This window comes from Scyliorhinus torazame, chromosome 6 (genome assembly GCF_047496885.1).
Source record: "Scyliorhinus torazame isolate Kashiwa2021f chromosome 6, sScyTor2.1, whole genome shotgun sequence".
NCBI classification, from domain to species: domain Eukaryota; kingdom Metazoa; phylum Chordata; class Chondrichthyes; order Carcharhiniformes; family Scyliorhinidae; genus Scyliorhinus; species Scyliorhinus torazame.
Window position 1 is genome coordinate 238620077 of NC_092712.1, and position 26698 is coordinate 238646774.

Consider the following 26698-nt stretch of genomic DNA (forward strand, 5'->3'; position numbering starts at 1 on the left):
GGGGGGGGCACTGCAAACCGCGTTCATATGTTTTGGTCCTGTCCAAAGCTGGAGGGGTATTGAAGGGAGGTCTTCAGGGTAATTTCGAAGATGGTACATGTGAGGCTCGAGCCGGGTCCTCTGGAGGCCGTATTCGGGGTATCGGATCGGCCGGGGTTGGAAGTGGGTGCGGGGAGGCAGATGTTTTAGCCTTCGCCTCGTTGATCGCCCGAAGGTGGATCCTGTTGGGGTGGAGGTCAGTTTCTCCACCCTGTGCCCTGGCATGGCGGGGGACCTGTTGGAGTTTTTAACACTCGAGAAGGTGAAGTTTGAGTTGAGGGGAAGGATCAAAGGTTCTATAATTCATGGGCTTTGTTCATTATGCACTTTCAAGAATTGGGTGACATCAAATATTAGCGGGGGAGGGGGGTGGGGGTTTGGATTGTGTATGTTGTTGGTGACTATGTATGAGGTGATGGTGGATTCCTGATTCCTTTTCTTTGATGTTTGTATTTAAAATGTTGAGGTTGGTGGGAGGAAGGGATTGTTGACCAGGGGGTTGACATTGTATTTGTTATCGTTGTTTGTTTGTTGGTGGGTGTAAATTTGGATGAAAATGTGAAAAAGGAGGAGAATAAAAATATTAAAAGAAAAACACCGATCTAGAACCATGCTCATTTGAGTCTGTACATCTGTACCAGAGGTTCCAGGGCTGTCTCACTCCAGACCTGCTGATTGAAACAGTAGGCTATACTCCAGAATAAAGTGGGGCCTTCCGCCATGGAAATCCCGTTTCCTAGCAGCCAAGTGAGGGAGGCAGTATCGCAATGGTAGGATTAGTCCCACCTCTTGATTCCTGTCTCCGATATGAAAATCTGCCTATAACTGTCTTGACTCTTCAGTTGGGTTTCTCAATTTGTGAAATTCTTGGAATCAGAAAGATATGTTTTGACACCCTGCAGGAGGAAACCAGCACATAATCAAGCTGGCATTTCTGTGAGGGGGAGCGGCGATACGTTAAACTGAATCCTTGCCTGTCTTCTCGGGTGAATGTGGCACTATGTGAAGAAGAGTAGGAAGGTTTTCCTGGCCAATGAAATGAAATGAAAATCGCTTATTGTCACAAGTAGGCTTCAAATAAAGTTACTGTGAAAAGCCCCTCGTCGCCACATTCCGGCGCCTGTTCGGGGAGGCTGATACGGGAATTGAACCGTGCTGCTGGCCTGCCTCGGTCTGCTTTCAAAGCCAGCGATTTAGCCCTGTGCTAAACAGCCCCTGTTTATCTCTCATCCACGCATGCTGGAAAACAGATTATCTGGTCACTTTTCTCATTGCTGTTGTAGAATTTTATTTGCAAATTATCTGCTGCATAATAATAGTTATTACACTTCAGAAGTAACTCATGACATGTAGCACAACTTCGGGCATCCTGAGGACATAAAAACTGTTAAATAAATGAAGTTAATTTTCTTTTCCTTCCTCCTTCACTAAGTTACTGTGAAGCTTTTGCAAGGTGCATTTGCTCCCTTGTATTGAGCAAAGTTTGGTATTTTCTCTTCACAGAGGCAAAAATACACTCCTCAAGAGAAATGGTGTCCTGGATCATAGATTCTACCTGGAAAAACCTTCAGAATCCATTCATCGTTGGAATAATCGCAATAATGCTGAGTCCATGGTTTAGCAAAAGACCATACATGTTAATAAGAAAACTTCTAAAACGGTACGTGTACTGCTATCATCTCAGTCTAAGTGTTCCCGACTGTGGAGAATGGGACTGGTCTCAACTCGCGCTGGGAGCGGGGCCCAGGTGCAAGTCTGTGTGGAGTTTGTACTTTCTCCCCGTGTCTACGTGGGTTTCCTCCGGGTGCTCCAGTATCGTTCCACAGTAAAGATGTGCAGGTTAGGTAAATTGGCTATGATAAATTGCCCGTTAGTGCGCAAAACGTTAAGGGGAGGTATCGAGGTTAATAGGATGGGTGGAGGCGTGGGCTTAAGTAGGGTGCTCTTTCCAAGGGCCAGTGCAGACACGATGGGCCGAATGAACATAGAATATTACAGCGCAGTACAGACCCTTCGGCCCTCGTTGCGCCGACCTTTGAAACCACTCTAAAGCCCATCTACACTATTCCCTTATCCATATGTTTATCCAATGACCATTTAAATGCCTTTAATGTTGGTGAGTCCACTACTGTTAGAGGCAGGGCATTCCACGCCCTTACTACTCTCTGAGTAAAGAACCTATCTCTGACATCTGAGCTATATCTATCTCCCCTCAATTTAAAGCTATGTCCCCTCGTGCTCGACATCACCATCCGAGGAAAAAGGCTCTCACTGTCCACCCTATCAAATCCTCCTATCATCTTGTATGCCTCAATTAAGTCAACTCTTAACCTTCTTCTTTCGAAAGAAAATAACCTCAAGCTCTCAGCCTTCCCTAATAAGATTTTCCCTCCAGACCAGGCAGCATCCTGGTAAATCTCCTCTGCACCCTTTCCAATGCTTCCACATCCTTCCTATAATGCGGCGACCAGAACTGCACGCAATACTCCAAATGCGGCCGCACCAGTGTTTTGTACAGCTGCAACATGACCTCATGGCTCTGAAACTCAATCCCTCTACCAATAAAAGCTAACACACCGTATTCCTTCTTAACAACCCTCTCCACCTGGGTGGCAACGTTTAGGGATCTCTGTACATGGACACAAAGATCTCTCTGCTCATCCACACTACCAAGAATCTTACCATTTGCCCAGTACTCTGTCTTCCTGTTATTCCTTCCAAAATGAATTACCTCACATGTTTCTGCATTAAACTCCATTTGCCACCTCTCAGCCCAGCTCTGCAGCTTATCTATGTCCCTCTGTAAAGTGTTACATCCTTCCGCACTGTCCACAACTCCACCGCCTTTAGTGTCATCGGCAAATTTACCCACCCATCCTTCTATCCCATCCTCCAGGTCATTTATACAAATGACACAGCAGTGGCCCCAAAACAGATCCTTGTGGTACACCACTAGTAACTGGACTCCAGGCTGAACATTTCCCATCAACCACCACCCTTTGCCTTCTTCCAGCTAGGCAATTTCTGATCCAAACTGCTAAATCACCCTGAATCCCATGCCTCTGTATTTTCTGCAATAGCCAACCGTGGGGAACCTATCAAACGCTTTACTGAAATCCATATACACCACTTCAATTGCTTTACCCTCGTCCACCTGTTTGGTCACCTTCTCAAAGAACTCAATAAGGTTTGTGAGGCACGACCTATCCTTCACAAAACCATGTTGACTATCTCTAATTAAATTATTCCTTTCCAGATGATTGTACATCCTATCTCTTATCAACCTTTCCAAGACTTTGCCCACAACAGAATTAAGGCTCACTGCTCTATAGTTATCGGGGTTGGCTCTACTCCCCTTCTTGAACAAGAGGACAACATTTGCTATCCTTCAGTCTTCTGGCACTATTCCTGCAGACAGTGATGACATAAATATCAAAGCCAAAGGCTCAGCAATCTCCTCCCGAGATTCCCATAGAATCCTAGGATAAATCCCATCCGGCCCAGGGGACTTATCTATTTTCACACTTTCCAGAATTGCTAACACCTCCTCCTTAAGAACCACAAGCCCTTCTAGTCTAGTTGCCTGTATCTCAGTATTCTCCTCGACAACATTCTCTTTTTCTTGTGTGAATACTGATGAAAAATATTCATTTAGCAATTCTCCTATCTCTTCGGACTCCACACACAACTTCTCATTACTGTCCTTGACTGGCCCTACCTTTTACCCTAGTCATTCTGGGGGCAGCACGGTAGCATTGTGGATAGCACAATTGCTTCACAGCTCCAGGGTCCCAGGTTCGATTCCAGCTTGGATCACTGTCTGTGCGGAGTCTGCACATCCTCCCCGTGTGTGCGTGGGTTTCCTCCGGGTGCTCCGGTTTCCTCTCACAGTCCAAAGATGTGCAGGTTAGGTGGATTGGCCATGATAAATTGCCCTCAGTGTCCAAAATTGCCCTTAGTGTTGGGTGGGGGTACTGGGTTATGGGGATAGGGTGGAGGTGTTGACCTTGGGTAGGGTGCTCTTTCCAAGAGCCGGTGCAGACCCGATGGGCCGAATGGCCTCCTGCACTGTAAATTCTATGATAATCTATGATAATTCTTAGATTCCTGACATGCCTATAGAAAGCTTTAGGGTTATCCTTGATCCTACCTGCTAAAGACTTCTCATGTCCCCTCCTGGCTCTTCTTCGCTCTCTCTTTAGGTCCTTCCTAGCTAACATGTAACTCTCAAGCGCCTTAACTGAACCTTCACGTCTCATCTTTACATAAGCCTCCTTCTTCCTCTTGACAAGTGATTCAACTACTTTAGTAAACCATGGTTCCATCGCTCGACCACTTCCACCCTGCCTGACAGGGACATACTTATCAAGGACACGCAGTAGCTGTTCCTTGAACCAGCTCCACATTTCAACTGTGCCCATCCCCTGCAGTTTCCCGCCCCATCCTATGCATCCTAAGTCTTGCCTTATCGCATCATAATTGCCTTTCCCCCAGCTATAACTCTTGCCCTGCGGTATATACCTATCCTTTTCCATCGCCAAAGTAAATGTAATCGAATTGTGGTCACTATCACCAAAGTGCTCACTTACGTCCAAAACTACACCTGTCCAGGTTCATTTCCCAGTACGAAATCCAATATGGCCTCGCCTCTCGTTGGCCTATCTACATACTGTGTCAGGAAACCCTCCTGCACACATTGGACAAAAAAGGACCCATCTAACGTGCTCGAACTATAGCGTTTCCAGTCAATATTTGGAAAGTTAAAGTCCCCCATAACAACTACCCTGTTACCTTCGCTCCTATCCAGAATCATCTTTGCAATCCTTTCCCCTACATCTCTGGAACTTTTCGGAGGCCTATAGAAAACTCCCAGCAGGGTGACTTCTCCTTTCCTGTTTCTGACCTCAGCCCATACCACCTCCGTAGATGCGTCCTCATCGAACGTCCTTTCTGCCACCGTAATACTGTCCTTGACTAACAATGCCACCCCTCCCCCCCTATACCATCTTCTCTGCACTTACTGAAATATCTAAACCCCGGCACATGTAACAACCATTCCTGTCCCTGCTCTATCCATGTTTCTGAAATGGCCACAACTCTGAAGTCCCTGGTACGAACTCATGCCAGATCTCCCACCTTATTTCGGATGCTCCTGGCATTAAAGTAGACACACTTCCTGCCTGCCGGTACACTCCTGCAACTTTGAAACCTTACTCCTGACCTCACTACTCTCAACCTCCTGTATATTGGAGCTACAATTCAGGTTCCCAGACCCCTGCTGAACTAGTTTAAACCCTCCCGAAGAGCATTAGCAAATTTCCCCCCCAGGATATTAGTACCCCTCTGGTCCAGGTGTAGACCATCTTGCTTGTAGAGGGCCCACCTACCCCAGAATGAGTCCTAATAATCCAGGTATCTGAAACCCTCCCTCCTGCACCATCCCTGTAGCCACGTGTTCAACTGCTCTCTCTCACTATTCCTCGTCTCGCTAGCACGTGGCACGGGTAACAACCCAGAGATGATAACTATGTTTGTTCTCGATCTAAGTTTCCACCCTAACTCCCTGAATTCTTGCCTTACATCCCTATCCCTTTTCCTACCTATGTCGTTGGTGCCCATGTGGACCACGACTTGGGGCTGCTCCCCCTCCCCTTAAGGATCCCGAAAACACGATCCGAGACATCACGGACCCTGGCACTTGGGAGGCAACACACCAACCGCGAGTCTCTCATTCCCACAGAATCTCCTATTTATCCCCCTAACTATAGAGTCACCAATGACTAATGCTCTACTCCTCTCCTCCCTTCCCTTCAGAGCAACAGGGACAGATTCTATGCCAGAGACCTGTACCCCATGGCTTACCCCGGTAAGTCATCCCCCCCCAACAGTATCCAAAGCGGTATACTTGTTATTCAGGGGAACGACCACAGGGGATCCCTGTACTGACTCCTTCCTCCCAGCCCATCTTACCGTCATCCATCTGTCGTTATTCTTTGGAGCAACTACATCCCTAAAGCTTCTATCTATGACTATCTCTGCCTCCCGAATGATCTGAAGTTCATCCAACTCCAGCTCCAGTTCCCTAACACGGTTTCTGAGGAGCTGGAATGGGTGCACTTCCCACATATGAAATCAGCAGGGACACTGACGGTGTCCCTCACCTCAAACATTCTGCAGGAGGAACATTGCACTGCCTTCCCTGCCATCCCCTCCAGATAAAACAAGAATGAAGAAGAAAAAAAAAGAAAGAAAAGAAGAACTTACCTTATATCCACTAAACCCCTTAGGTTAGAGGAGGTGGAAGGGTGGGGGACACTATAAGTGTAGTGTCTCGGGTTTAGCAACCGCCCAACTTATATACAGAACCTACTTGATTCCCAAGCTGCACTCCGGCTCCCCCTCTCTCCCCCGCTCCCGGAAATGAAGGCCGCTAGAACCTGGGGGTAGGTTTAAACACTTACCTGCTTCACAAGCTGCACTCCGGCTCCCTCTCTCTCTCCCGCTCCCGGAAAATTGAATGGCCTCCTTCTGCACTGTAAATTCTATGTCTCCTGACCAGAAGCCCACCAAGCATTTGCAGGATACGGTCAGCAGTTTCAACAGCCAGGAGCCTGTAATATGCAGCTAGGGTGTGGGTTTAAATGAACTTTTGCAGCAATGCAAATCTCAGCCAGGGCACTCCAATCGCAAGGGGGACACCCCAAGTCTACACAATTGCCACCAAGTCATTCCATGTTACTCCCTGAAGTCCAGGCATACACCTCCTAGCAAACCCACAAAGTTTCAAAAGTTTACTTACCTCCTTGCTCCCCCTCAACGGCCATGGTACCTGGGCTCCACTTGTAAATAGCTGCACCAAATCACGTCCATGTGACTCCCAGCTGAGAGAGGTGGAGTGGAGATTCGGGTTTCCAGCCCGTTAATCAGTTTTAAATAGATGCACATTGTGGATTTGCATGGTGCTGCCGGCACACTGAGCATGGCAACAGGTCTAGCGCCCGGCGCCGATCCCGCTTTTGGTAAATCCACCTCAACATGTCCAACTGTTGTGCTGTGCTGTTCTCTCTATAATCTCTCTTTCTCCCTTACTCTCATCCCTATCTATATCTATTTTACTATCATTCCTCTAGATCATCTAGTAATCCTGTTGTGTCAGCTTCTGAAAGTCATTGATGTGTAGCTCCTCATACCTCTCTTGCTCCAAAATTCGACACACCTTTCTTGAAACCATGTAAACCTCCCGTTGCAATGGCAGGCGACAACAGTAACTTGAGTAAGTTTATTGCTTTAAACTCATGACTACCAATCTTGAACGTCTGTATCTAGAGAGTTATTAAAAGAGAATAATTCCTTTAAACCTTTTGGGAAAACAAATAAATGATTGATACGGATATTAAGTTTGTAATGTTAGTGCTGCCCTATTTTAAACTATAATCCCAAACTTTTATTGATTGATTGATTCATCAGCTTAGAATGATTTTATCAGTGGTTTAAGTTTGAGCATCATTTAAAAAAAACCTGTGCTGCCCACCAAAAGGTGTTTATCATTTTTTCATAATTTACAGCAGATTAGAATTTTTTACAGTAATTAGCAGATGATGTTTGATAGATTAAACTAAATACATAAGCAATAAAGCAACTATTATTTTGCATATTATCACAGGTTTTTGAGGCGGTTCTCTATGCTGCAAATATCCATATTTTTTTAATGATTTAGTTGGAATACTTAGTCACATATTCACTGCACCAAAATACTTTTCACAACCCTGTACGCTAATTTTTAACTGGTGGTTCTGAATTTTGGAATTTTATATTTATAAAGCTCTCTATGCAATGCATAATACCTCTTGGAGGACCTAGAAAGGATATTAGTTCTTTAATCCGCCTCCTTCATTTAGGGTGTGCCATTTGATAGCAAATCTCAGAAAATTGCCATGTCGGGAATTGTGAGCATGATTGCATGACCATTCACCTGGCGCCCAAGGGTGCTATTCCACTAAGTTTCAATTGATCTGAAATCATGGCAAATGTTTTGTATATACTTTTTGAAACTTCATTTTTTTCTTCATTTTACCATTACAGGCTATTTAGGACAAGAAACGAAAGTAAGACATTTTTTAAAATCGTTTATTACTTTTACATTGATTTTGTTCCATAAATTGAGCAGTGGAATGATATTTTTGTGTTTTATTTTGGTTCAGGGAACATTGCTGTTGGCCCTCTGACAGATGTTTTAGAATATGGAAAAATCGAATGGAAGGGAGAGACCAAACAAGCTGAAAAGATGAGAAAGGTAAAAGGCAAATTATAATTGTTGAGACACCTATTATAAATAATGTGTTTTGAAACAATATTTGTGCACTTGCTCCTAATGTAAATGGATAGTTGCAACCTAGCACAGTAATCTCTCCGTTCCAGATTGTCTTGAACTTTCTAGTTAGAATGTCATTGTAGCAATTAATTTTGTGTTCTATTTTCCAAGTTCTATACTGTTTAGTTTTGCTCGTCCACTCAGGACTTCCCTCCGGTAGAACAACTGAGGTTGTCATCTCGTCTTTTTAAGTGTATGAAAACCAGTAATTAACTTTGCACTATCCCGTACATAATATCTGGACAGTAAGTTTCTCTTGCTGGCCTAACTGTTTGCCCAATTGCTAATACCGTTGCCTAGGAAAATATAGTGTAAACAGTCAATTTCTTCAATTTTTCCTGTTGGTGGGCAAGAGCTGAGGATTTTAATCAATGTGTTGATATTTAACCTAAAAAAGGGCGGATTTGGGTTGATTGGGGGGGATTAAAGTTTCAAGAATTTGTTTTGCAGACCCAACCACCAGCTTCAACATCACTATTTTTGCCGTTTAACTGAGGCTGGAAGATGGGCGGGAGACCAAGTGGTTCCAAGGAAGTGGGTTGGAATTTTAAGTATCATAATGAGACTAAAACTTCATTGTTGTTCAGTTTTTCAACTTTAGCTCTCGTTGTCTGGGTTTCCTGAATTACACAGGAAGGATCAAGAACCATAGAACATTGATTTAAGGTGATTGGCAACATGAGGATTGTGAGAATCTGGGGCAGGATTCTCCCCTAACCGGCGGGGCGGGCCATACCAGCGCCGAGGAGTGTCGTGAACCACTCCGGCGTTGTGCCGCCCGGAAGGTGCGGAATGCTCCGCACCTTCAGGGGCTAAGACGGCGGGGTTGGCGGCGCGCCAACCGGCACCGAAGGGCCTCCGCCGGACGGCGTGCATTGGCGCATGCGCGTGAGCGCCAGCGTGTGCTGGCGCCATCCCAGCGCATGCGCAGGAGGGTTCTCCGCGCCAGCCATGGCGGATCGTTACACCAGCCGGCGCGGAAGGAAAGAGTGCCCCCACGGCACAGGCCGCCCGCGGATCGGTGGGCCAGGTGACAGTGGGGGGCCCCTCCCCCGGGGCCAGACCCCTCCGCACCCCCCCCCCCCCCAAGGACTCCACAGGCCGCCCGCAGAGCCAAATCCCGCCGGTACGGACCTGGTGTATTTCAAGCCAGCGGGACCCGCCAAAAACGGGCGACCACTCAGCCCATCGCGGGCCGGAGAATCGCCGGGGGGGGGGGGGGGGGCGCTGCCAACGGTCCCCAACTGGCGCGGCATGATTCCTGCCCCCGCCGAAAAACCGCCGCTGGAGAATCCGGCATCGGGGCGGCGGGGTGGGATTCATGCTGCCCCCCGGCGATACTCCGGCCCGGCGGGGGGGGTCTGAGAATCCCCCCCCTGGATCCATAGTCAGAGAATGTAGTGGAGGCAGATAGCATAAAATGAAGAAAAGACAGGGGTATGGGACTAGGTCAGTTGCTCCTGCAGAAAGCCCCTTCAGAGAGCCAGCACTGAAATGATTGGCTGTATGGCTCCCTTCTATGCTGTCACCATTCTACGATTCTACAGGAAATCTGGCAGTTTCATCGAGGTGGTGGCATGGCAGATCCTGGAGGTAAGCCTGTACCAATCATTATACCACTCTTGGCCAAAACTCTCAGCACTTCCTTGTGCCATATCGCTCTATACCCATCTTGTCTATGTTTTTGTCGAGCTGCCTTTTGAACATCGTTAATGTATCTGCTTCTACAACCTCCCTGGCAGTGCATTCCAGGCACTCACCATCCTCTGTGCAAAAAAAAAAACCTGCCTCGCACATCTCCTCTAAACTTTGCCCCATGGACCTTAAACCTATGCCTCCTGGTGACTGACCCTTCCACCCTGGGAAAGCGTGTCTGCCCATCTACTCTATCCATGCCCTTCATAACCCTGTAGACCTCTATCAGGTCGTCGCTCAACCTCCACTGTTCTAATGAAAACAGTCCGAGTCTATTCAGCCTCTCCACATAGCTAACACCCTCCAGACTGGGCAACAGCCTGGTAAACCTCCTCTGCCCCCTCTCCAAAGCCTCCATGTCCTTCTGTTAGTGTGGCGACCAGAATTGTGCACAATATTCCGTGCGGCCGTGCCAAGGTTATTTACAACTGTAGCATGACTTGCCAATTTTTATACTCGATGCCCCATCCAATGAACAAAAGAACATAGAACATAGAAAATACAGCACAGAACAGGCCCTTCGGCCCACTATGTTGTGCTAAACTTTTGTCCTTGATTAAGAACAAATCAATCTACACCCCAGCATTCTACCGTAATCAATATACCTATCCAATAGCCGCTTGAAGACCCCTAATGTTTCCGACTCAACTACTTCCACAGGCAGTGCATTCCATGCACCCACTACTCTCTGGGTAAAGAACCTACCTCTGACATCCCCCCTATATCTTCCACCATTCACCTTAAATTTATGTCCCCTTGTTATGGTTTGTTATACCCGGGGAAAAAGTCTCTGACTGTCTACTCTATCTATTCCCCTGATCATCTTATAAACCTCTATCAAGTCTCCCCTCATCCTTCTCCGTACTAATGAGAAAAGGCCTAGCACCCTCAACCTTTCCTCGTAAGACCTACTCTCCATTCCAGGCAACATCCTTTGCACCTTTTCCAAAGCTTCCACATCCTTCCTAAAATGAGGTGACCAGAACTGCACACAGTACTCCAAATGTGGCCTTACCAAGGTTTTGTACAGCTGCATCATCACCTCATGGCTCTTAAATTCAATCCCTCTGCTAATGAACGCGAGCACACCATAGGCCTTCTGCACAGCTCTATCCACTTGAGTGTCAACTTTCAAAGATCTATGAACATAGACCCCAAGATCTCTCTGCTCCTCCACATTGCCAAGTACCCTACCGTTAACCCTGTATTCCGCATTCATATTTGTCCTCCCAAAATGGACAACCTCACACTTTTCAGGGTTAAACTCCATCTGCCACTTCTCAGCCCAGCTCTGCATCCTATCTATGTCTCTTTGCAGCCGACAACAGCCCTCCTCACTATCCACAACTCCACCAATCTTCGTATCGTCTGCAAATTTACTGACCCACCCTTCAACTCTCTCATCTAAGTCATTAATGAAAATCACAAACAGCAGAGGACCCATGTTGCTAACTTTTGGTTGACTCTTACTTTCGCTCTGTTTAATTACGTTTGCTCAAAAGTCGCCAGGTATATTTCGACACCGCCACAAGGTTCAGAACCGAATACTGATCAATGACTCGATACACCAGTTAGTAAGTTCAAAAGCAATGCTCATTTATTTACACACAGTCAAATCTACTCTTGCATAAACTCTACAAACTAAACTATCACTATTACTAAAGCCTATACTTAGCTTTGGGTGGCCACTCAGTCAGAGGAACAATGGCCGTTGCTCAGTTCTGAGGCTGCTGGGTTGAGCTGTTTACAGGGTAGCAACTAGGAGCGTCTATCTCGTAGCGTGCATTGACTTGGGACTTACTTGGTCTGGTGCAGCTGCTCGGCAGGTCTCTCTCTTTGGTGAGAGCCAAAGCCAAAGGAGGAGGATTCTCCCTTGGGGGATACCTTTTATACTAAAAAGGGCTTCGCGCTCTTTTGAGTGGGCCTTGAACTTGGCCTCAACTAATTGGGTCTTTCCCAATCAACTGTATCGATTTTCCTCCAATAGAGGGGTAGTTCCCTGATCGCTGGACGTGTCCTGGTGACTGTCAGTCTGCTTTGTCTTAGCTTCTTCTGGCGCCGGGGAGTCTGCCTTAACATTGTGTATCTAAATGTTTCCCTTTTGTCCCAGGAGATGGCTCATTAGTATGTAGATTGCTTGGTAGTTTCTGTCCTGTCTGAGAGTTTAAGGTTCTAATCAACAGACAGAGCTTGCACCTGTTTGTTTCTTAGCATTGTCCACTTTTCCCTGCATTCTTTGCAAGTGTCCATTTTGTAATAGGGACGTGGCCATCCCAGATGGCTATACCCAGAACTGATCCCTGCAGTACGCCACTGGTAGCTTTGCCATCCACCACCACTCTCTGACTTCTGTCGGTTTGCCAGTTCGTTATCCAACTGGCCAAATTCCCCACTATCCCATGCCTCCTTAATTTCTGCATAAGCCTACCCGGGGAACCTTATCAAATGCCTTACTAAAATCCATGTACACTACATCCACTGCTTTAACTTCATCCACGTGCTTGGTCACCTCAAAGAATTCACTAAGACTTGTGAGGCAAGACCTACCCCTCACAAATACGTGCTGACTATCCCTAATCAAGCAGTGTCTTTCCAGATGCTCAGAAAACCTATCCCTCAGTTTCCTTTCCATTACTTTGCCTACCACCGAAGTAAGACTAACTGGCCTGTAATACCCAGGGTTATCCCTATTCCCTTTTTTGAACAGGGGCACGACATTCGCCACTCTCCAATCCCCTGGTACCAACCCTGTTGACAGTGAGGACGAAAAGATCATTGCCAACGGCTCTGCAATTTCATCTCTTGCTTCCCATAGAATCCTTGGATAATTCCCGTCAGGCCCGGGGGACTTGTCTATCTTCAAGTTTTTCAAAATGCCCAACACATCTTCCTTCCTAACAAGTAACTCCTCGAGCTTACCAGTCTGTTTCACACTGTCCTCTCCAACAATATGGCCCTTCTCAGTCGTAAATACTGAAGAAAAGTACTCATTCAAGACCTCTCCCATCTCTTCAGACTCAATACACAATCTCCCGCTACTGTCCTTGATCGGACCTACCCTTGCTCTAGTCATTCTCATATTTCTCACATATGTGTAAATGGCCTTGGGGCTTCCTTGATCCTACCCGCCACAGATTTTTCATGCCCTCTCTTAGCTCTCCTAATCCCTTTCTTCGGTTACCTCCTGGCTATCTTGTATCCCTCCAGCGCCCTGTCTGAACCTTGTTTCCTCAGCCTTACATAAGTATCCTTCTTCCTCTTAACAAGGCATTCAACTCTCTTGTCAACCATAGTTCCCTCACTCGACCATCTCTTCCCTGCCTGACAGGGACACACATATCAAGGACACGTAGTATCTGTTCCTTGAACAAGTTCCACATTTCAATTGTGTCCTTCCCTGACAGACTGTGTTCCCAACTTATGCACTTCAGTTCTTGCCTGACAGCATCGTATTTACCCTTCCCCCAATTATAAACCTTGCCCTGTTGCACGCACCTATCCCTCTCCATTACTAAAGTGAAAGTCACAGAATTGTGGTCACTATCTCCAAAATGCTCCCCCACTAACAAATCTATCATTTGCCCTGGTTCATTACCAAGTACCAAATCTAATTTGGCCTCCCCTCTGGTCAGACAATCTACATACTGTGTTAGAAAAGCTTCCTGGACACACTGCACAAACACCACCCCATCCAAACTATTTGATCTGAAGAGTTTCCACTCAATATTTGGGAAGTTGAAGTCACCCATGACTACTACCCTGTGACCTCTGCACCTTTCCAAAATCTGTTTCCCAATCTGTTCCTCCACATCTCTGCTGCTATTGGGGGGGCCTATATAAAACTCCCAACAAGGTGACTGCTCCTTTCCTATTTCTGACTTCAACCCATCCTCCTCTAACTGCCTTTCTGCAGCTGTTATACTATCGCTAATTAACAATGCGACCCCCACCTTTTTTACCACCCTCCCTAATCTTATTGAAACATCTATAACCAGGAACCTCCAACAACCATTTCTGCCCCTCTTCTATCCAAGTTTCCGTGATGGCCACCACATCGTAGTCCCAAGTACCGATCCATGCCTTAAGTTCACCCACCTTATTCCTGATGCTTCTTGCAAGTACTCTCCTTTGTCAGTGTTACCTTCCCCCCTGCCTGACTACATGCTTTGGAGTCCTGAACATCGGCTACCTTAGTTGCTGGACTACAAATCCGGTTCCCATTCCCCTGCCAAATTAGTTTAAACCCTCCTGAAAAGTACTAGAAAACCTCCCTCCCAGGATATTGGTGCCCCTCTGATTCAGATGCAACCCGTCCTGCTTTTATAGGTCCCACCTTCCAATTATCCAAATACCTGAAGCCCTCCCTCCTTCAGCATTCCTGCAGCCACGTGTTCAGCTGCGCTCTCTCCCTATTCCTAGCCTCGCTATCACGTGGCACCGGCAACAAACCAGAGATGACAACTCTGTCTGTCCTGGCTTTTAACTTCCAGCCTAACTCCCTAAACTCGTTTATTACATCCACACCCCTTTTCCTACCTACGTCGTTGATCCGAATGTGCACCACGACTTCTGACTGCTCCCCCTCCCCCTTAAGGATCCTGAAGACACGATCCGAGACGTCATGGACCCATGAACCATCCGAGAGTCTCGCCTGTGCCCACATAACCGCCTGTCTGTACCTCTAACTATTGAGTCCCCTGTAACTAGTGCTCTCCTAATCTCCCCCCTTCTCTTCTGAGCCCCAGAGCCGGACCTCGTGCCAGAGACCCGGTCCCTGCAGCTTACCCCTGCTAGATAATCCCCCCCAACAGTATCCAAAGCGGTATACTTATTGTTGAGAGGAACAACCACGGGATCCCTGCACTGACTGCTTCCTCCTCTTCCCACCTCTAACTGTTACCCAGCTACCTTTGTTCTCAGGTGTAACTATGTCCCTGTAGCTTCTATCTATCACCCCCTCAGCTTCCCGAATGATCCTCAGTTCATCCAGCTCCAGCTCCAGTTCCCTAACACGGTCTGTGAGGAGCTGGAGGTGGCTGTACTTCCCGCAGGTGAAGTCAGCAAGGACACCGGTGGTCTCCCTTACCTCAAACATTCTGCAGGAGGAACATTCCACTGCCCTAGTTGCCATCATCTCTACTTAGTCTCCAAGTGAAAAAGAAAAAAAAAAGTAAATAGCTTACCTGCTCACAGCACTGAGTCTTTTTTTTAGGTTAGAGTAAGAGGGAGGGTGGGAGACACTACATGTGTAGTGTCTCGAGTTTCCTCACCATTCACATTTATTGGGTAATACAACCTTCCCAGGTCCCCCCACGGCCGACTTCCGATTTCCTGCTCCGAAAAAGTAAGTTTAAAAATCAAAAACTCAGCTTACCTTCCAGCTCTCCCCTCCAAAAATTGCTCCCCTCTCTGCCCGCTCCGCTGGAAGAATGAGGCTGAAACCTCGGAGGTAAGTGCCTTTTTAACGAAAATACAAACCTTCCCAATGAAGGCAAGCATTACGCAAGCTTTCTTGACAACTTTGTCCACTGAGTTTGCCACTTTCAAAGATCTGTGGACCTGCACACCCAGACCCCTCTGACTTTCTATATTCCTAAGAGTTTTGCCATTTACTGTATATTTCCCTTCTATGTTAGACCTACCAAAATGCATTACCTCACATTTGTCTGGATTGAACTCCATTTGGATTAAACCTCCCTTCACCCCCACCCCCATCCCCAGAAACCTCAAGTCTCACCATGAGGCTTCCAATTCCTCCCTCCTGTGGTGATCTTTGTGAGGGTTTTCCAGGATGGGAGGCATAGTGATCACAAAGATGCATGAAGCTCTTTTGAAGAACTAAACTAATTTTATTAATACTAAATTTGAGTTTGACACTTATTCTGAATTGTAAACATGCATGTAAGAATTAAACTACATTCACTAACAATATCTCTATTTACTAATTATAACTATTATATCTTAACTAACTCTGCAATACACTATGAATCTCATCTTCAGCTCCAGTCTATTCTCCTCCCTTAGCTTAAGAGCCAGTGCGATTTATAGTACTGTCCTTTAGCTCCCTCTAGTGGCTAGGCTTAACATAACATTAATTCTTCACATGCTGTACATTTGTATAATGTCACATCCCCCTTTCTTTAAGAAAAATGTTGGCTATACATTTTCTTGTTTACAGTATTAAACAGCGTATCAACAATGAGCCCATGCCGACAATATAGTTAAGAAAGCCACCAATGACTCTACTTTCATAGAAGACTAAGGAAATTTGGCATGTCAGCTATGATTCTCACCAAATTTTACAGATGCACCACTGAAAGCATTCTTTCTGGTTGTATCACAGCTTGGTATGGTTTCTGCTCTGCCCAAGACCGCAGGAAACTACAAAAGGTTGTGAATGTAGCCCACTCCATCACGCAAATCAGCCTCCCATCCATTGACTCTATCTATAATTCCCGCAGCCTCGGAAAGGCAAGCAGCATAATTAAGGACCCCACACACCCTGGACATACTCTCTACTACCTTCTTCCCTCAGGAAAAAGATACAAAAGTTTGAGGTTACGTTCCAACCGACTCAGGAACAGCTTATTCTCTGCTGCCATCAGACTTTTGAATGGACCTACCTCGTATTAAGTTAATCTTTTCTCTATATCCCAGTTATGACTGTAACATTACATTCTGTAGTCTCTCTTCCTTCCCTATGCACGGTAAGCGTTGTCTGTATAGCATGCAAGAAACAATACTTTTCACTCTATACTAATACATGTGACAATAATAAATCTAATCAAATCAAAAGAACTATTGTCAGATTTACAGATTTAATCTATTTGGATGTTGCCTATGTCTTGTAGACCTTCTTAATGTTACAACAGTGTTATTTGAATTATCTGGTACATTTCATAATATAGCTTTTGGAAAGTCAGTTGTAGGAAATATGAGTTTTTGACTCGTAGTAGCTGATTCTGTGAATGTAACCGTTTATTTGAGTTTCAAGAAGTCTCTTCTGTTTCTACGGAAAATCTTCCCAGATTCTGTTCTGATCACATATGATCTTGGTGTGAGTTCCTTGAGTACTTTTGCAATGTCCATCCATCCACCTTCAGGATTACAAATGTGTGCAATATCACCTTTGAGTGTAGATAGTGGTTTGAAGTTTTAATCGGAATACTTATTTTGCTTACTCTTCAGTTGCTGCATTTTTTTATGCACGACTTGTACATCTTTGTTTGGAACTATTAGAGTTGGTAACGTGGTATGTAGTCTTCGTCCCATCAATAGTTGTGCTGGAGAAAGCCCCAATGACAATGGTGTAGCCCTGTATGCTAAGTCAAAGTCCTTTCTGTCCTCCATGGCTTTTTGAGAAGCTGCTTCACAATTCCCACCCCTTTCTCAGCTTTCCCGTTGGCCAGCGGGTATAGTGGGCTAGAAGTTACATGTGTGAAGTTATAGTCATTGGCAAATTGTAACCACTCCAGGCTGCTAAAACATGGTCGATTGTCTGTGACAACAGTAACTGGTATGCCACGTCTGGCAAATACATTTTTTGTTGCCCTGACAACTGAATGTGTTGTTGAGTCAGATAATTTGATAACCTCTGGAAAATTTGAGTAATAGTCCATGATTATCAGTCTTGAAAGTAAAATATGTCCATGGCGACCTTTGTTCATGGTTGAGTTAGTTCGCTTTCCACCAAGGTCTGCTTACATTGTGCCGGTTGGTGCATTTGGCATATCCAACATTGCTGAATGTAGTTGTCTCTATCCTTGTTGATTCCCGGCCAATACACCAATTGCTGTGCTCTTCTTCTACATTTCTCAATGCCTTGAGGTCCTTCGTGGATTTGTGCGAGAATGTCTTGTCTAAGACATGATGGAATTACAATGCGGTCCCCTTTCAATAGAAAGTCGTCTATGATTGTCGGGTCTTCTCTGATGTTGGGAACGTTTGCACATTTTCCTTTAGGCCAGTCAGCATGTAGATATTGTATCACTTGCTGAAGTGTCGTATCTCACAGAGTTTCTGCGTTGATTATTTGTAGTTTAGCATTGACAGGTAGCATTGTTGTGATGAAGTTGGCCTGTGCTTCAATAACACAAGTATTACGTCAACAACTATCCTCGTGCATTGTGGCTCTGGATAACGTATTCGCAAGTACTAAATCTTTCGAACCAGGGAAAGAGCTGGCAGTGTGAATTCTCTGCATCAGGTTTAGCTGGATACATGCATCTACTCCAATAAGTGAGGATTTTGTGTCATCCACAATTTCAAAATCAAGTGGAATTTTAATGTCACCACTCTGAACTATGAGGTAGCATGAACCTTTTGTTGCTATTTCATTTCCGTTGTTCTGTGTTAACCTACAATGTGTCTTTTTATATTTTGGACGGGTTTCTACCTTGCCCAAATCCAATTCTGTTATCAGATTCACTCATTCGTCAGTATTCACTCAGGAAAAAGATAATGTTGTGGAGGAGAATGCTGAACCCCAGGCTAATAGAATAGATGGCATTGAGGTACGTAGGGAAGAGGTGTTGGCAATTCTGGACAGGCTGAAAATAGATAAGTCACCGGGACCTGATGGGATTTATCCTAGGATTCTCTGGGAGGCCAGGGAAGAGATTGCTGGACCTTTGGCTTTGATTTTTATGTCATCATTGGCTACAGGAATAGTGCCAGAGGACTGGAGGACAGCAAATGTGGTCCCTTAGTTCAAAAAAGGGAGCAGAGACAACCCCGGCAACTATAGACCGGTAAGCCTCACGTCTGTAGTGGGTAAAGTCTTGGAGGGGATTATAAGAGACAAGATTTATAATCATCTAGATAGGAATAATATGATCAGGGATAGTCAGCATGGCTTTGTGAAGGGTAGGTCATGCCTCACAAACCTTATTGAGTTCTTTGAGAAGGTGACTGAACAGGTAGACGAGGGTAGAACAGTTGATGTGGTGTATATGGATTTCAGCAAAGCGTTTGATAAGGTTCCCCACGGTAGGCTATTGCAAAAAATACGGAGGCTGGGGATTGAGGGTGATTGAGATGTGGATCAGAAATTGGCTAGCTGAAAGAAGACAGAGGGTGGTGGTTGATGGGAAATTTTCAGAATGGAGTAGTCACAAGTGGAGTACCACAAGGATCTGTTCTGGGGCCGTTGCTGTTTGTCATTTTTATCAATGACCTAGAGGAAGGCGCAGAAGGGTGGATGAGTAAATTTGCAGACGATACTAAAGTCGGTGGTGTTGTCGATAGTGTGGAAGGATGTAGCAGGTTACAGAGGGATATAGATAAGCTGCAGAGCTGGGCTGAGAGGTGGCAAATGGAGTTTAATGTAGAGAAGTGTGAGGTGATTCACTTTGGAAGGAATAACAGGAATGCGGAATATTTGGCTAATGGTAAAGTTCTTGAAAGTGTGGATGAGCAGAGGAATCTAGGTGTCCATGTACATAGATCCCTGAAAGTTGCCACCCAGGTTGATAGGGTTGTGAAGAAGGCCTATGGAGTGTTGGCCTTTATTGGTAGAGGGATTGAGTTCCGGAGTCGGGAGGCCATGTTGCAGCTGTACAGAACTCTGGTACGGCCGCATTTGGAGTATTGCGTGCAGTTCTGGTCACCGCATTATAGGAAGGACGTGGAGGCTTTGGAGCGGGTGCAGAGGAGATTTACCAGGGTGTTGCCTGGTATGGAGGGAAAATCTATTGAGGAAAGGCTGATGGACTTGAGGTTGTTTTCGTTGGAGAGAAGAAGGTTAAGAGGAGACTTAATAGAGGCATACGAAATGATCAGGGGGTTGGATAGGGTGGACAGTGAGAGCCTTCTCCCGCGGATGGATATGGCTGGCACAAGGGGACATAACTTTAAACTGAGGGGTAATAGATATAGGACAGAGGTCAGAGGTAGGTTCTTTACGCAAAGAGTAGTGAGGCCGTGGAATGCCCTACCTGCTACAGTAGTGAACTCGCCAACATTGAGGGCATTTAAAAGTTTATTGGATAAACATATGGATGATAATGGCATAGTGTAGGTTAGATGGCTTTTGTTTCGGTGCAACATCGTGGGCCGAAGGGCCTGTACTGCGCTGTATTGTTCTATGTTCTATGTTCTAGATCAGCATGTGCGCCAGTGTCCAATTTAAATTGTACATCTGATCCATTTATTATCAATGTTTCCATCCAATCTTTATTTCTATCGGATAGTTGCCTGATTAGTTTATAAGCAGTGTCGTTTCCATTTCTTTTAGTGTTTGCTTCTATTATAAAGTTGTCCAGTGAAGTAGGCTTAGTGAGATCAATCTTTGATTTTAAAATGTTTCTTTTTCTTCCTTGTTTTGCATAGTGTTGACTTTTTTATGCTCTTGAAATGCCTTTTTTAATTGATTCGGATTTGTTGTGTTAAATCTGCATTGTGTAGCAAAATTATTGAGTTTGTTACATGATGTACACCTTTTCCCAAATGCAGGACAGTGTTGCTTTAAGTGGGAGTGTCCACAGTATGTACATGTCATCACGTTGGTGACGTCATGCGTAAACCTCTCTTGCGCATGAGCAAATCGGTCAACATCTAATTTGCGTCCTTTTTCAAAGTGTCCTAGTCCGAACGGATCCGTTTTTTTCTTACTCGCGCCTGTGCAAAATGGCTACCTGCTGTAGCGCGATTCGTTTTGAACTGCGCCCCAGATGCAATGGCATCGACCACGTTGCTGAAGTTTGTGCCTTTTTGAATCTGAATTCAGCATATTCATTGGTAGCTTGCTCACTTGCTTTACAGAGGTTGATGGCTTCTTCTAAAGTTAAGTTTTGTTTCCTTAGTAAACATTCCCGCATTTGCTCTTCAAATATGCCGAACACAATTTGGTCATGCAGGATTGATTCAGTAATTCAGGAATAATTGCAAGATTGCGCTCGGAGCCTCAAATCAGTTAGAAAAGAGTCAAAAGATTCCCCTTTTAGCTGCACCCTTTTTTTAAACATGTATCTCTCATACACCTCATTGACCTGTTTTTTGCAATGAGAGTCAAATTTTTCCATTACTTTCTCATACATATTTTTAGCTTTCTTTTCTGAGAAATCAAATGAGTTAAAGAGTTCAAATGCCTGCAGACCTGCCAGATTTAGTAGGAGAACTATTTTCCTAGTGTCAGGAGCTGATTCAAGTGCAGAGGCAGAGAGATGGACTTCAAACTGCTGCTTGAAGTTTTTCCAATTTAAACTTAGTTTACCCGACATCTTGAAGTTATCTGACTTTGCACAGCATCCATGTTGATCTCGGTTTTTCTTTGTTCTTTGCAGATTTTGAGGTGTGTAGCGATGCGCTGATTTATTTTCTTTCTTCTTTCTTACTGCTTGCTTTTCTGGAATACACTCTTGGTACCATGTGGTGACATTTGTGATGGGTTTCCAGGATGGAAGGCGTAGTGATCACAAAGATACACAAAGCTCTTTTGAAGAACAAAACTAATTTTATCATCACTACTAAATTTGAGTTTACACTTATACGTGTGAGAATCAAACTACTCTCACTAACACTATCTCTGTTTACTAATTATAACTTATTATATCTTAACTAACTCTGCAAAGACTATGAATCTTACCTTCTTCAGCTCCAGCCTAATCTCGTCCCCTTAGCTTAAGAGCCAGTGCAATTTATAGTACTGTCCCGTAGCTCCCTCTAGTGGCTAGGCTTAACATAACATTAACTCTTCACATGCTGTACAATTGTATAATGTCACACCTCCCTCTGCTCGCAGGCCCAAAATATCCACTTTCCATCCCCACCATCAGGGGTCCGTTTTTTCCCCCAACCATCAGGCCAGGATCATTTAGATTACATCTGAAATGTTAACTCAGTTTCTCTCCACAGGTGCTGCCAGATCTGCTGGGTTTATCCAGCATTTTCTGTTTTTATTACCATCAACCCACTGTTTTATTTAATCTTCCCCTAAAGCCCCATCACCCAGGCCTCTGATCTTCCCATCCCCACCACCTAAGACTGGCTTGAGAATAGTATTCAGGACTTGCTGGATTTTCAATTTTTGACTGTTTAAATGCTGCTCCTGTAGGAATAATATAAACTACCTCTGTTGTGTTGCAATTACACCCTTGTGCAACAGAGGTGTTGTGCTGCATTACCACTACTGGCTAAAGGATGTAATTACAGCACAACAAGTTTACCGACATGTTTTCCATTATGGGTATGGGCAAAGCAATTTATAGTTAAAAGTGTTGATACGAAAGACATGCAGACGTAAGATTGCATCTTTCTTGCATAGTCCCTGCACAAAGTGTTCCACATAACAAACCGAACTGGTCAAAAAAAAAAAGTTGTTTTGGCTTCACACCCATCTTCAACTTATAGGGAGAAACGTTTGCTCACATAGTGCTACTCTTCAGAGTTGCATCAGTTCACTAGGGCAGAGAGCACAATGGGTTGCTGTCTGTGCACTGTTCCGGTATCTTTGAAGAAACCCTCGCACATCACACAGGTATCAGCCTGTGATGTGCCTCGAGAGGCGCTACACAAACAAACCTCCCCTTTAAGTCACAATGAGCTGTTAATTTAAAAAATTGCTTTCTAACATTAAGAGTACTCCTTAATGGTTCTCTTAGTGAGTGTAACTAACAAGTATGTAAAATGTAGAGATGCAAATTATCAGGAAGGATTGTGCTGTGGATTGTGGTGTTACATCTACATGGAAAAAACAACTGACCTGAATATTGGATGTGATCTATGTGAGCAGTGATATTTTATTATTATAAAGTGACACTCCAGTTTGTAGCTTATGTGATTAGAATATAGGAAAGTCTCATATACAGGAAAGTCGTGAACTTCTTATTCATTTATAAGTGTAACCTTATCGATATAGATCTTCAAATCTCTTAATATGATGAATACTATATGTTGATTTGACCCGGTCAAATCCAGAACATGATATTTGGATCTTAATGTGGGGCATCTTATCACTAAATATAAAAATGCAAGCATTAAACCTGATTAAAAATGAAACTTTGTTGTTGATTTGAAAACTGTTTATTGCATGAATCTGTTTGTGTTCTAGGCTTATGAAGATATTTATTTGGTGCATGATATTAAAAACATGCGAATAATCAGAGGAGATAACTACTGTGCATTGAGGGCAGTTTTATTTCAGATTCTCTGCCAGGGTATACCTCTTCCATCATGGTTGAGAGAACAGGATATAAGCAAGGTAAATTGATGTTTGTAAACTATATGCAGGCCAGTGCACAACTGTTGCAGTCAATCCATTGAAGCACTGAAGGGTTGTCAAATGCATATTTTTTTGCCATTTTGTACGTATGCAAAAAAGAATGTTACTTTTCAAGCAGCCTTTGGGCAACCTACATGATGCTAAACCGGTTTCTTGTTTAATGTTTTTATTTGGAATACACCACATTTGTACTGTGGAAGAATTTAATGTTGCGTTGTGCCGAGGTAAATCTGTGCTATCTCAAATATCAATTTATATTCTACCTTTTACTTCCTTTTTTCCATCTGTCACTGTTGAAGTCACCTCTTCTTAGCAATATTGGACCTAAAAGCTCAAAGCAGTCTTAGTAAATAGGAAATACCAGTGGCTGCCACCACGGATTAGAAAATCACAGTGGTAATAGTGGAATATGGTGCACTATACATAGCTATGTGTCACTTTAAACACAAAATGTTAGAAACACATTGCAGGTCTGTCATCATCTATGGAGAGAGCAACAGAGTTTGTGTTTCGGATTGATCATCTTTTGTTTACCTGACTTGGTAACATGAATCAACTTGAACAAGAGAAATAAAATGTCTTGAGCAGCCTTATTTTTAATTTTTAAAAAAATTTAAAGTACCCAATTTGTTTTTCCCCAATTAAGGGGCAATTTAGCGTGGCCAATCTACCTACCCTGTACATCTTTGGGTTGTGGGGGTGAGACCTACGCAGACACAGGGAGAATGTGCAAACTAAATGGATAGTGTCCTGGGGGGCCGGAATTAAACCCGGGTCCTCGGTGCCTTGAGGCAGCAGTGCTGACCACAGCGCCACCATGCGGCCCTAAGCAGCCTTATTTTAACAAATTGTAAGAGACATAATTTGTAATTGGTTAATGTTGTTTATGGCTTTACCTTTCATCTTTTATTGATGAGCGTCCGACTGTGCATTGCCTTCCTACATTTTCCAAGAGTGATGCTGGGAATGTTAGCCATGACGCAGTTGAACATAGGAAGAATCAAAATGCTTAATTCATAAATGTGCTTTGTATTGTGATGCAAGTATGTTGGTGCACTGAACTAGTTCAGCATCTTTCCCAAGGCTCTGACACAAAGGGCGAGATTCTCAGGCCTCCCTGCACCGTGTTTCTCGGTGGCAGGGGGGCGGCCCGCCATTGACCGGTGATGGGATCTTATGGTCCTGCTGCTGGTAATGAGATTACCCATTGAATTCATCCTCTGCTGCCGAGAAACCCCTGGTGAGGGTGCATCGTTGGTGGGACCAGACGATCCTGCCGGCGTGAACAGCCGGTAGATCTCGCCCGAATAAGTGATTCTGCCTAATTGGCTGTGAGGAACTGAAGTTTGTTTCCATCTGATTGCCTTTGGTGATCTGAGATACATGTTGGCAGTAAGCTGCATTAAATAAGGTAAAGGTGTTTTTAAACGTAATTATATAAAATCTGCTATGTATTAAGAACTTGGAATCTGTGGTGCTGCGGTAGCATTAATATCAACTCGCACAAAATGGGATATGAACCTGAGGGCTTTTAGACTAGAGGTCAAACACTTTTGATCCTGGCTGATATGTAACATATTATAAACATTTATGAGGTGTGATCGATTAAGTCCTGTTTGTGATACAAGTACAGCCGACAAATTTTCTGTATAACTATTTTGAAAACTGACATTTTAATCATTACTCTTAAACTGTCTGAAAATATTTGATTGATAGTTGAAGTGTAAGAAAAGAGAATTTTCAGTTGCTTTTTGTTTTTGTTTAACTCCATTTCCAGCTTCCTGAAAAAATATTTACACAAGGCTGCAACTGGTTACAGCAGTACAATTTTGGTCCTGAGAAATATACAGGGAATAATGTATTTGGAAAATTACGCAAATACCTGGAATTGTTTAAAGAGCAGGTAAAGTGTTTGTGTCCAAATAAAGATTGTCCAGAGTAATGAAAGAAAGGAAGGAATTGCATTTATACAGTGCATTTCATCTTCAAAATGCTTTTCAACAAATCAGTTATATGAACATATGAATTAGGAGCAGGAGTAGGCCACTCGGCCCCTCGAACCTCTCCGCCATTCAATAAAATCATGGATGATCTGCTTGCAACTTCAACCCCAAATTCCTGCCCACCCCCGATAACCTTTCAGCCCCTTGCTAATCAAGAATCTATCTAGATCTGCCTTGAAAGTATTTAAAGACTCTGCTTCCACTGTCTTTTGGAGAAGTGAGTTCCAGAGACTCACTTTGAAAGAAAAAAGAATTCTCACCTTCATCTGAAATGAGTGACCCCTTATTTTTAAACAGTGACCCCTAGTTTTAATAAAAATGATAGTAATCTAATAATCTTTATTATTGTCACAAGTAGGCTTATAATAACACCGCAATGAAGTTACTGTGAAAATCCTCTAGTCCACATACTCTGGCGCCTGTTCGGGTACACTGAGGGAGAATTCAGAATGGCGGAAACCCACGCAGACACAGGGAGAACGTGCAGACTCAGCACAGACAGTGACCCAAGCCAGGAATTGAACCTGGGACCCTGACGCCGTGAAGCAACAGTGCTAACCACTGTGCTACCATTCTAGATTCTCTTACACGAGGAAACATGCTCTCCACATCTATCCTGTCAATACCCCTCAGGATCTTAAAGGCTTTGATCAAGTCTCCTCTTACTCTCCTGAATTCTAGTGGATACAACACTAACCTCTACAACCTATGCTCAGAAGACAACCCACCCAATTCTGGTATTAGTCTAGTAAACCTTCTCTAAACTGCTGCTAATGCACTTACATCTTTCCTTAAATAGAGACCAATACTGTACACAATACTCCAGATGTGGCCTCACCAATGCCCTGTAGAACTGGAGCATAACCTCTACTTTTGTAATTGATTCTCCTCACAATTATTGTGATCCCTCTGCACCTCTGAACTCTGCAATCTCTCATTATTTAGATAGTAAACTTTTTATTCTTCCTGCCAAAATGGACAATTTCACATATGTTCACATTATACTCTCATTTGCCAGATTTCTGTCCATTCACTTAACCTATCTATGTCCTTTTGTCGCCACTTTACATCCTCTTCACAACTTGCTTGCTTCTCTATCCATCTTTGTGTCATCAGCAAATTTAGCAAACATACCTTCAGTTCCTTCATCCAAGTCATTTATATAATTCGGAAAAAGTTGAGGCCTTAGCACTGATCCCTGTGGCACACAATTGTCATATCCTGCCAACGTGAAAAAGACCCATTTATGACAACTCTGTATCCTGTTAGCTCGCCAATCTTTAATCCATGCCATGTAACCCCCGACACCATGTGCTTTTATTTTGCGCAATAACCTTTGATGCGGCACCTTATTAACTGCATTTAGAAACT

At 44.2% G+C, this 26698-nt stretch overlaps 1 protein-coding gene across 1 annotated transcript in view; it reads left to right on the top strand.

Annotated features, from left to right (window-relative positions):
• The window catches only part of LOC140425347 (inactive ubiquitin thioesterase OTULINL-like), a 151517-nt gene that overhangs the window by 107506 nt on the left and 17313 nt on the right, over positions 1–26698 (top strand). The window contains exons 2-6 of the mRNA XM_072509519.1: positions 1543–1699; positions 8122–8144; positions 8241–8332; positions 23154–23303; positions 25102–25227. Coding sequence (XP_072365620.1) covers positions 1543–1699; positions 8122–8144; positions 8241–8332; positions 23154–23303; positions 25102–25227 — 548 coding nt within the window. The remainder of the gene's footprint in view (positions 1–1542; positions 1700–8121; positions 8145–8240; positions 8333–23153; positions 23304–25101; positions 25228–26698) is intronic.